The sequence below is a fragment of the Morone saxatilis genome, unplaced genomic scaffold, assembly GCF_004916995.1.
Source record: "Morone saxatilis isolate NCDOM2014 unplaced genomic scaffold, NCSU_SB_2.0 Contig12, whole genome shotgun sequence".
Classification (NCBI taxonomy): Eukaryota; Metazoa; Chordata; class Actinopteri; family Moronidae; genus Morone; species Morone saxatilis.
This window is the reverse complement of record NW_023339674.1, coordinates 27,097,344-27,108,891: the sequence shown is the minus strand read 5'-3', so window position 1 is coordinate 27,108,891 and position 11,548 is coordinate 27,097,344. Positions and strand designations below refer to the sequence as shown.

The 11,548-nt window shown below is 39.8% G+C and overlaps 1 protein-coding gene across 1 annotated transcript in view; it reads right to left on the bottom strand.

Moving 5' to 3' along the window:
• Positions 1 to 11,548, bottom strand: part of ptprfa (protein tyrosine phosphatase receptor type Fa) — a gene marked incomplete in the record, with an annotated part of 110,171 nt that overhangs the window by 47,961 nt on the left and 50,662 nt on the right. Inside the window, 1 exon segment of the mRNA XM_035652778.1 lies at positions 5,658 to 5,870. Within this exon segment, the coding sequence (XP_035508671.1) occupies positions 5,658 to 5,870 (213 nt within the window).

Below are 11,548 nucleotides of genomic sequence, written 5' to 3'. Positions count from 1 at the left end.
TAAGAACCTATACAACCTTTGACATGGTCATGTAAAACCATACGCAACTGTTAAAGAGGCTATTATAGCATATTAAAATTTAGCCCTGTTTCTAACTACCACTCTATGTCTCAAGTAAACAGCGGGATGTTGACACTTCACTAAGAAGCAAAGGACATAGTTATGATCATACTCACCACACTATCTGTCTGTTTACTGTCCCAGAACTCAGGATATGTGTTAACTGTGTTAGAGTGACGCATCCAACAGGATATAACCATACTGCTTCTTTACAATCTCGGCTTCTTTCGGACTTTCACGTACAATGTTGTGTGTGACGTGCGTTGAGACTATCATGAATGACTTGAATAAAACTTACAGATAGACAAGATCATAACTTTGTAACAACATATTCACATCTAAGATAGCCAACATTAGCAATGAACCATCTAGGATAACTGATGATTGATGTAAATTAGCTATCTAGTTTGCTAACATTAACTATCAGATGTAACTTGATGGTTAATGATTGATGTAGATTAGCTAGCTAGTTAGCTAGTGTTTTGCTTACATAAGTAACTTAGGAAGAGACCATAAAAACAACTGAGACTGCATTTGCAATCTCAGCACGTAGCTGAATGTTGGGGCATTTAGATATGGTGGATCTTAATGTTACCTTGATGCTGCAGTGACCAGCAATTGTGTACTTGATGGATATCTCTTGATTACTACACCATCTGATCACAATAGTCACTCTCCAATTAAAATGATTATGTCAGATCCTAAAAAAATGTTTCCATCTCACATTAAGCTCATTACCTCTTTTGTGAAATTGAGAATTTCTTTTCTTCAACAACCTTTCTAATGCTTGATATTTCAAAAATGTGCATAAAAATACGCTGATTGAAACAAGCTACGAAACATTTTATTTGTTGTTTACTCTTATGACCTTCAGTCAGTTAATCAACACAAAATACATAAAATATGAACAGAAGTCTGTTTTGTCAATTATCATATTTTTTTTCTAAAACTGAAGAGATGAAACACACTATATTTTCCCATGAATAAAAAATAACTTTTGCACTATTCTTGTGCTGGCTCAAAGAGTTTTACTTTTTTCAGTTAATTCCAACATTTTCACTTCCATGGAATTGTTAAGGGGGGGTATTCTATAAAAATGTGTATACAATATTTATTAAAAAGTATGTAATTGAAAGCACAGATGTTAATTGGTTATAGAATAAAGCCAAAAATCCGCTATAATTTCGTGTCATATTCTTCTTTTGTGAGAACTGTGGTTTCCGATCTCTTGAGGCTGGCTCCAGAGCAGTGGGTGGTCATATCATTTTAAAGGTCCCCACATGGTAAAAATTATGTAGGTTTTACAGCAGAAATAAAACATGTTCCACAGGTCCTGTCTATACACAAGAAACGCTTTTCGGCGTCTCTAACAGTACCAATGTCCATGTTCAAACTGTAACTGGACTTATAACACTGTTGAACTCTGCATTTGAGACCTTTACCATTACACTGCTAGATGCTCCTAAATGTTACACACTGGACCTTTAAAATGTGTTTCTTTTATCAAAGTGAGTGCCTCCCTGCTCTCACACACACTGACATGCAGCCTCCTAACATTGCTGTAAAAAGACTGGGTGCAGCTAACTTTTCCAACTCTGTTACAAATAGTCTATAGAAGAAAGCTTGAAGCTTTAACAGCTAAAAAGGTGTGGAGCTTGATAACATGTTCAGCTCATCTGTCTCCTCTGCTCTTTCAGCCTTCTGTTCTCTGTAGTACTTTTTGGCAGTTTTAGCAAAGTACTGCCTACGACTCAAAAAACTTTTTTTTGTTGTTGAAAAATGAGCTTTAGATGGCACAGACGCATATTCTAAAAGATATTTAGATAATCTCAGGGGGGGAAGTTTGGAAGTGATCAATCTCAGCTGCACTACCTGATGGATAGTGTCCTTCAGGGGTGAAAAATGTACTGCTGCTATGTCTGCAAGCTGAAGAGCGGAGGTGGGTTGTGCAAAGAAGTAAAGTTACTTTAATAGCAGTGGGTGGATGAACATTTTGTTATTGTTTCCACTGTCCATAATCTCGCCCAAAGAAGAGCAAGAGACTGATAGAATAAGCAGAAACAATGTCTGATTCTAATGTATTTTGACAGCTCTGTTATTTCCCAGAACTCCAAAGATTTCCACCTTAGTCTGAACCTTCCGCTCACAGCTCATCTATCTGCGACAAACTGGATACTATCCACAAGGCACAAGTGTGTTTCCCACAATCCCCAGTCCTCTCTGCACTTCCATCCTTCTCTCTTCCTCTGTTTTTTCTCCTTAAAGTTCACCATCTCTCTCCCTCCTACATCAAAAACTCATTCCCCCCCACCACCACCTATCTTATCCTCCCATTAAGCTCCCTCTTTTCTCTCCCCACCTCTCATTCTTCTCCTTACCTCTCTGTCACTCCCACAGGGCTCTGCGTTCAGGGGAAGCTGCCGTTCACTGCTCTACCCCCCCACCTTCCTCTGCTGTAAGTGATCACATTGTTTATATGGCCTTTTTCTTTTATCCAATTTCACACATCCCAGCTTGTTTACGAGCAGCGGGGGCCACAGAAAGCCGCAGTGCCCTTTTGCTTCAGTCTCCAGCCCCCCTTTCTTTTCATTCCTACTCTCCCGTTCTCCTCTCGTGGCTACCCTGCCAGCAGCTTTGCGGTAGCAATAAAAGCTAAGCTTACTTCCCCTGTTTTCAATGAATGTGATTAGGTTTCTATTTTTGTACAGGCTTGAATCACGTTCCGCTGAGTGTCATTTACTGAATCTGGGCTCTGTTGTTCTGTTCTTAACACAATGAAACAAGTGTTGTCCAAAACTCTTGACAAAAGCTGTAATAGTGGGTGGGTGGAGCAAACCGATGCATGAGGAGAAACCGCTGCATGTAATTGCAGTTTTGTGTGTTTGACCTCCGAAGGTTTAACATCAGCTGATCAATGCTAACCTGACTGGACATTAAAAGGTACACAGAGGTATTCAAATAAAGAGACCAAACACTTCTCTGATAAACCCTTCTTTCCAGCACTACAAACCAAGTGCTAGTTCTGGGCTGGTGCTAGTGTTGGTTATGAGTTGGTTCAACCTACCTTCTATGAACCAGATTGCTCCTAATTTCTCACAGACACATTTCTCAACTTCTATATTACGTTTGTATCATATATGTGAAAAATGAGTAGCTTGTTAAACTGCAAATAAATACATAGCTGGCTGGCTGAGAGCCAGTTCTTTAGCAAAGCACTCGTTTGTGATTACGCACCAGTTTCTACTCAGATGAAGTTCCAGAAAAATAGAAGCCACAGGAACTGAAGACAGAAGCTAAACTAGTAATTCAAAGTCTGTTTTGCAAATTCTTCTCTGCCATTGTGTATTCGTGTAAGTATAAAGGTGATCGTATGTCTTTTCTGTCGGGATCTGTGTTTGTTGTGCATGAGAAAGTTATCTATGAATGCACTTCCAAACACTATGACTATACACTATTAAATGTAGTAAGCCAGGAGCCACATCTGCCATTCTGGACCAAACCCCCCCCTGTCAGATCTTAACACATTTAAATGACGATGCCACAAGGGCAAATGACTGATCTGAGGTACAAAAGCACTTGAAATTAGAGAGGCAGCCTGAAGATGCTATGCTCTGGAAGGGAGATGCCTGTGAGTGACAGCAGGGATCCTGGCTTCACTGGCTGAGAGATATACCTGCAGATGCATGCATGACTCAAGGACGTGATTCGCATCCCTGCGACGTGTCTGGCATGTGTGTACCGTTGCCTGAGGGGCTGCTCTTTTGTTCCACAGATAGAAAACACCAGGGAGGAAAAATAATGCCATCCACGAAATCAAACTCGGCCCTGTTTTTCAGCACTACAAGGCCTTTGGAAAATGTGTGGGACACACTGCAGTTGTAAGTACTAGAATGTTTTTACATAGTTTATGAAAACTATTTTAAAAGGCCAGGCAAAACAGCAATAAATCCACATATTAAAACCCTACACACGTTGGCTCACCCATCCCCTCATCCTCAGTGTAGTTTTATGATTTATTAAAGGGCAAGAGGTGTCAACCGCAGCCTTGGTCTAGGTGAACTTTTCCTGACACTGCACTGCTGCATACAAGGCAGACTGTAACTTTGCTTAATCCAGTCTAATACTCAAATTTGCCTCTCTCTTGGGCAGTAACAGGTAGCTGGGGTCTGTGTATTTTACTGCTATAGGAATGCAGAAGGAGTACATGATATAAAACAATTGGCGCTAGGTTGGTCAGGCTCCCTCTGGGAATCCATTTGTATTATTACCAGAGCATGGTTTTGCCAATGTTCCATTGATCAAGGGCACCAAAACATTATAGTGTGGAGAAAATAACAAGAACACCTTCATATATAATGCAGTGCAGTGCAACAACAACACAGACAGTGTTACATTAAGTATGTACAAGTTTCACAAATGTTGCATTCATTGAAATGCTATATATCTTGAACAGGGGTCCCTGTTATTGTGTCTACTTTTTGTATGTTATCATGTGGATAAACAGCTTGTTGTACGGACAGATGATGGACAGATGATGGACAAATTAAACAAGATTTTAACCATGACTTGCATGTCCCCGACTTATTTCAGAATCAGAATTCCACTAGACTGGCTGGTGTTTGACCAATTAATTAATTAATTAAATTATTTAGAGATGAACTCCTAAATGTTCAACAGTCTGGCTGTTGGATGATCAGATGGATTTCTGGTAGGTCAGATATGATGGTCAGCTGTCTGCAGTTTGAGCAGTTCTGATTTCCCATGTGGCTGCTGTCAAAGATATGAACTGAAGTGAGATTATTTTAGTATTACTGGAACAGTATTTCACATGTAGTGACTGTATTCTTGACTGAGACTGTATTGTGATACAAAGAAGACATAAAAACTGAACCTCCACATAGCTCCCAGGCATCTGTGGCTTTGTATTATTCTTTCTTTCATCTTGCGTTCCAAGTAAGGCTGCCTTTTCAATGTTTTGAGCAATTTGATTGGGAGATCAGTGTTTAGGTTCAGTGTGAGCAACATATTGTGACCGACCGATTGAGCAGTAGTGTGGGCACTGAAGTTGGACCGTTTCAACATGTGTTGTAAAGCTGATGACACAGCTTTACAGTGCTGCATCCTCTGATGACTCAGGCCTATAGATGCTCATTTTAACTGTATTTTAGATATCAAGCAATGAATGAAACTAAACTGAAGTCTTGGTTATCAGTACTGAAGCTTTGAGAGACTAACTCAATGTGAAAAAGATTTTCCAAAACAAAATTCACAAATTTGAAACTGAACACTGGAGTTTATTACCAACCTATTCTCCTTTTTGCTACACCCACCTATTCTGTTTTACACTGGCTCTGATGATGTGATTGCACAGCAACTGGTCAAAGAGTCTTTTGTGATTGGCCTAAAATGCAGCATCCTCTGCACAAGGTACTGTAAGTACTGTGTTCATGTACCATTAGTGGAGAAGGGTTGCTCTCTTTTTTAAAATGTGTAGTTAAGGTATTGTTAGTATTACTAATATTACTTTAAAGATACTTTAAAATACATTAAAGGTGCTATTCACAGTCATACAATATAAATACATAGAGGTCACTCACAGACTCGTGGTCCATCAGGTCAGCCAGAACAAAGCAACGATACTGTTGCTGGCCAGCGAGGGGTTTGTTGTAGTAGCCGTTGTATTTCTTCTCATCACCCAGAGTGAAAATCTCAGGCAGACCATCCAGCTTGGCAGTGATGTAGGGCTGCAGGAAGTCCTGGCTCTGTCTCCTCTTCCTCTGCAGACTGCTGTCAGCACCAGCCTCCAGGAGCTGCCAGAGGGAATGGGCATATGATGAGGTGGCTTGACAATGGAACATAATACAACATGACATAAGAAAACTGATCTCTGTGGGAGAGGCCTCCCTCCACAAGCAAGGTGGCATGACATGGTCTTGCCACATTATTTCTATTTTTCACTGTGATTTTTCCCAAGTGACTTTTGTTGTTGCCAATCCCATCCACATCTGGTGAGAGTTTCAAAGGATCCGTTGACAAGTCCGATATAAGACCGTCACACTAATTCCTGCTTTGCTTCTTACCATATACACAACGTTATTTTAGTAATACAATAAGCAACAGTTAAATGTCAAAACTATTATGTTAAAGCTTCTGCTTTAAACCTCTTTTAGTAGTCTGATAAAAGCTCAAATTTGTGAAAATAATCATATGTATAATTCATTTTCTGAATCTATACAATAAACATAAGGATTGCCAAATGATAGAAATTCCCCTCAACTCTTGAGTATTCGTTATTGGCTGATCCTGCCCCCTCGTAAAACCACCGTCTCGGCTGTACAAGCTGTGCAAACTGTGCAGATAAAAACGACATATAGCCTATATGGTCACATCTTAGCATAGCCAGCTAGTGTATCAATAATTAGCTAGCTAATTTACATCAAGTGTTAGTTAGCCAGTTAGGCAAAATTTAACATTCACCAACTTAAAATGTCAGTATATATACCGTATGTATCTTACTTTTTAACCTAACCTAACCTAGTATTTAACAATAAAATGTCTTTTTAACATAGGCGAGCCTAGGACATAGTATATCCAAGTATTTCACTCCTCATGCCTAAACCTAATCAACCAAACCAATGAAGCCAACAATTACTAGCCAATCAGAGCCAAAGTAGGGTGGGTTATGACTAGTAAGCCTGGGAAAAAATAAACTGACGCACAAGAAAAGAAAGAGTAGACTCTGAAAGGGGGCTCGCTAAACTGTTATTGGAGGACAGAGCAAAAAGGGGCAGAATTTAGGAACTCAACTCAACTTCAACTGAAACCACACTCAGTATCGCTGATATGATATTCTTGACAGAAGGTACACTACATGGCCATAGGTATGTGGACACATTTTTCCAAACACTCTTGTGTACTTTTGCTGGTTTAGACCTCTTAGTCCCACATAATGTAACCAATACCTAACTGAGACAGAATTATAGACAACTTTATAAAGCCTTGTTAGTAATGCAGTTGAATGGCTGAGCTATAAAGCAGACAATCACTGTCGTGAAGCATAAAACTCTTGTTTGGTATCTAAGATCTTATTATTTAAAATACAAAACTCTTCTAGGAATCATTTTAACATATTAGTTCAAGGTATTTGAGGAACCAATGTGTGTTATTCCAATGAAAAGACAACTATTCTTTTAAAGTACTGTTCTAGTTGTAGGAGAGGCACATGTTGGAGGATACCAGATACTTTGATTAGACAGAGTCTGACGAGACAGACACTCAGATTCTCCATTCTATGTGTGTCTTTGTTGGTATTCCCAGGTATTCTGGGTACCAATAACGTGTGTAAAGACACTTGCAGCTTATACAACTATACTGTCGGAAAGGTGCATGTTCGTGCATGTTGAATACCAGATACTTTATGATTAGACAGGACTGAATTTATAGTTGAGTTTAATGACCTTCTGTGACCTTCAGAGGGAGTACAAATTTCATGGCTTTTCGATTCTTTCCAACTATGTGTGTGAGACATCGTTCACCACCTGCTTCCTTTCTCCACTATATATCACCATAGAGTCTGACTTTCCTGCCACTCATCAATGTTCAAGGTGACACTGACATACAGGGAAAATTGGCACTGTACTCACTGGCGAAGCTTCAATTACACATAGACCACATTTTTTTTGACAGCTTGAACACAGCCATTTTGTAAAGCAAAGCAATTTAAGATTTAGCCTTCTGGAAAAGAAGAACAGAAGAAAAAGCATTTCACAAATGTTTCCAGTTCCGGTATATATGGTTTATCATATTGAAGACGTGGTATTTGTACTTTGCTGGGTCATTTTATGCAGATTGCAATAAACAACAGAAAAAAAGTCTACTAATGCTAATACTAATACTTAATGCTACTGCATGATTCTTTTTGTTAATTTTCTTCAGAGAACCATATGGTGTAAATGTTCAAACATATAGTAAAATGTTCATTGTAACAGAAAGCAACTTCCCAGGTACTGCTGTCTAGAAATGTTTTTGTGTCTCTCTTTCTCTATTTACTTTCTTTATAGTGTAGAAAGTGAAAAAGTCTGTCTAAGGAGGTGATTGGGGTGGATGAAAGCTCAAAAAAACACAGGACTTTTATCCAGGAGACCGGGGTTCGTGTCCCATCTGAAACCAAGTAGTTTTGTTACCTAAACCTAACCAACTGCGATTGTTTCACACCATTAACCACGTGGTTGAAAGTTGCCTGAAAGCTATGTCACTCTCTGTTGCTGCTGCTGTTCATAGCATTTCAAAAGCCCCAACTCCAACCCAACATCCAGCTGTAGGCTCTGAGTGTATTACGCAGGGGGGAAGTTAGTATCTTCACTCTGCACTCCCTGCTGTGCTGTGAGGTTGGTGTTTCCTTTTGAGGAGTGACAAGGTCAGGGACTAGACGACAAATATTAATGCTGTACATATTCTACGTCCACATAATAATCTCTTCTATGTGAGTTAGTTGACTGTAATAACATTAATCCAAATCAATGGACCGCGACAAGGATGAGGTACAGAAATCGCACCAATCTCTCCTGAAGCCCGTCCTGCATTCATTTAAACTAAAGGCTAAATTCAACCTATCGCCATCAAGCTCCATACATACTGCCTTTGTTAAACCAAAATGCAAAACTATCAAAAGGAAGCAGTAAACTACCTTTGGATTTTGACTTTTGCATAGATGCATTCACATGACAATCTTTTTCTTGTATGTTTTTTCATACTGCATGTTTGTGTTATGTTCTGGTGGAGAGATTCCAACTGCACAACCTTCCCAGTCTGTCCTCGGTACAGTTTCCAGGTATATCTCTTCAATAAAGATTCTGGGGAACACAATCCATTGCAGTTGCTGTTTAGAGGTTACTTATGTAAATGACGCCAAAAGCAGACTCTTTACTTGCAGGTTAGCAAGCACATGGAAGTGAAAGACTAAATCTATGGCTAATGGCTTTTAATGGACAGCAGGTAATTATATACAATTGCAGTAAAGTGAAAGAGCCCTTCTTTAGAGCTGCTGCCAGTACAAAGTCAACTTTGATTTTGGTGACACCTAGCATCCCTTAGTGGCTGTTTTACATTTCAGTAGCAGGGTTGACCCAGCCCTGCAGAGTGAAGACTAACATAATCCAAAAAGGCAATTTGAGACTGTCGTAATGCAAACTGAGTTGTTTTTCATGTTAATCAAGAGCAAATTCAGGTCAGCCTAAATAAACTTTTCCCTGTGGAATACTAAGCATTGCCACTTTTCTTAAACGAGGAAACAGAATATTAGCAGTTCAGATCCAAACAAACCACATAACTAACTGTGATGAAAGCGAGAGGAGAAGAGATATAGTTAACAGACTGCAGCGTGATGCTGGGCAGCGGATGCTCCGATTCTCTGCTCTGGTGCTGACTGTCAGCTAAACCTCTTTTGAACCAGACGGTGGTCCAACCTCCTCCACTGCTGTCTACTGTGATTGGCTCTTGGGGTTACAGCACTGTCGGCAGCCCAGCTGCAGAGATGCTCTGTGGTGGCTGTGGGATTTTATAACTGAACATGATATAGGAGTTTAGTGTGGCACTGAACTGAAAAAATCTTATCTTAATACTGAACAGCCAAATCTGATCAATTGACAAATTCAGCCCAGCACCTCTGTATTCAATCGATAGTAGTATTTCTGTAAAACAAGTACATTGCCATTTGACATGGATATTCATGGTCCCAAAGGGGTGATTGTCTGCATGACAATTTGTTTAGTTTGTGTCAAAATTTCCCCTTTATCACCACTTTTGTAACTCAGCCAGAATGTCATGAAATTTCTTGGTGATATTAATGCTCCCTAGAGGTACAATCCTGGAGCTTGGGGATCCTGCATTTGGCCTACTCTACCAGGTATTGGCCCACCAATATGAATATCTATTGAGCAGATTGAGCCATTTCGACAATAAAATAGTAGGGTAAACACAGGTGTTACTAACAACACTAATTAAGGTTACATTCCATTTGGTGTAACAGAGCCTTTACAGTGAGCTAGCATGCACAACAGCAGCACCCTGACTCTGTTTGACCTGAATGGTACATTAATCAGTATCACTGGTAACACACTAATCCTAATATATAATGTCAAAATGGAAAAAAGGTCTATTTGGTAACTCCTCTTCTGGACATCAGCCTGAGGTCAAACATTATATTCTCAGTCCCCTAACAGCAAGGTTATAAGAATAGTTAAATCATCAGTATGTTGTTTGTCCCATCCAACCATTTCATATTGTTGTGTGCAATGAATATTGGAGCTTCAGGGCTGCTAGAGGGACTTTAGACTTTTAGTCTTGTTGGCTGTGGAGGTACAGAACAGAACTGATTAGTTTAAACAAAGCTACATGAAATAAGATCATGCAGTGCCATAAATAGTCAAAGAATGATAAAACAAGAACCGTCTTTTTCTGTAATTTACTAGAGGGGACTTATAGGGGGTGCCATATAATCACAGCATTTCTAGATCAGACCATGGCAGCGATATTTCAATAACTGCAAAGGTGCCCCTAAATTCCAATACTTGATCCCCATTTATGGTAGATATCGACCTGCCCCAAGCGTAGCCACTGAAAAGTAGACTGATGCTGGAGATTAGAGGTATACACCCACACACACTTGATTTAGTCTCTTAGGAGGCCATTACATTAACTTTTTATTCATTCTTTGGAGACTTAACCCAACCTTAAAAAAGCTTTAAAGGTTTTTCACCACAAGTGGTTCTATGATGCATGGGGCCTTTTTAGAGAAGAAACATTAACATGTCACAGTAGGAAAGACACAGGTCTAAATAATAAAATGAATGATGAATTTGATTTAGTTTCTTCAGTTTCAAGATCCTGACATTGTTCATGCTGGATCACTGTGATTGCTTACTGGGATACTTGAATAGAACAGAGACAAAGTTAATGTTATTAGTAACACCAGGGGTCTCATTTATAAAACTGTGCGAGTGGGATCGTACTAAAAGTGTACGTACGCCCCAAAAGCCAAGATTTTGCGTGCGCCAAAAAATATTCAGACTTTATAAAACCCTGCACGCCAACACCTGTAAGCAATCTTTGCTTTATAAATCACAGAGTGCCACAAATGTGCGCAGCTGAATCAGCTTCACGTTCCGCCCTGTACACGCCCCTTTAACCATAAATGGTCAATGCAAATGACCTCATGAATGCGATCTGCATATAAAACAGACTCAGATGCAAGTATTATGTCTTGTCGGAAACAACAGCAGAAGGACTGAGAAAAGCAAAGAGCGAAAATTTCACGGAGGTTGAATGGAGACACTTGTGGGGTGTGAGGTGGAGGCCCGAAAAGTAGTTTTGATCGGCGGTCACGGGACTGGATCACTAACAAGAAAAAAGCAGAGTGATGGCAACATGTTGCTGCAGCAGTGAACATCTTCAGTGGCACGGGAGCGCACAGGTCCAATCTCTCTCTTTT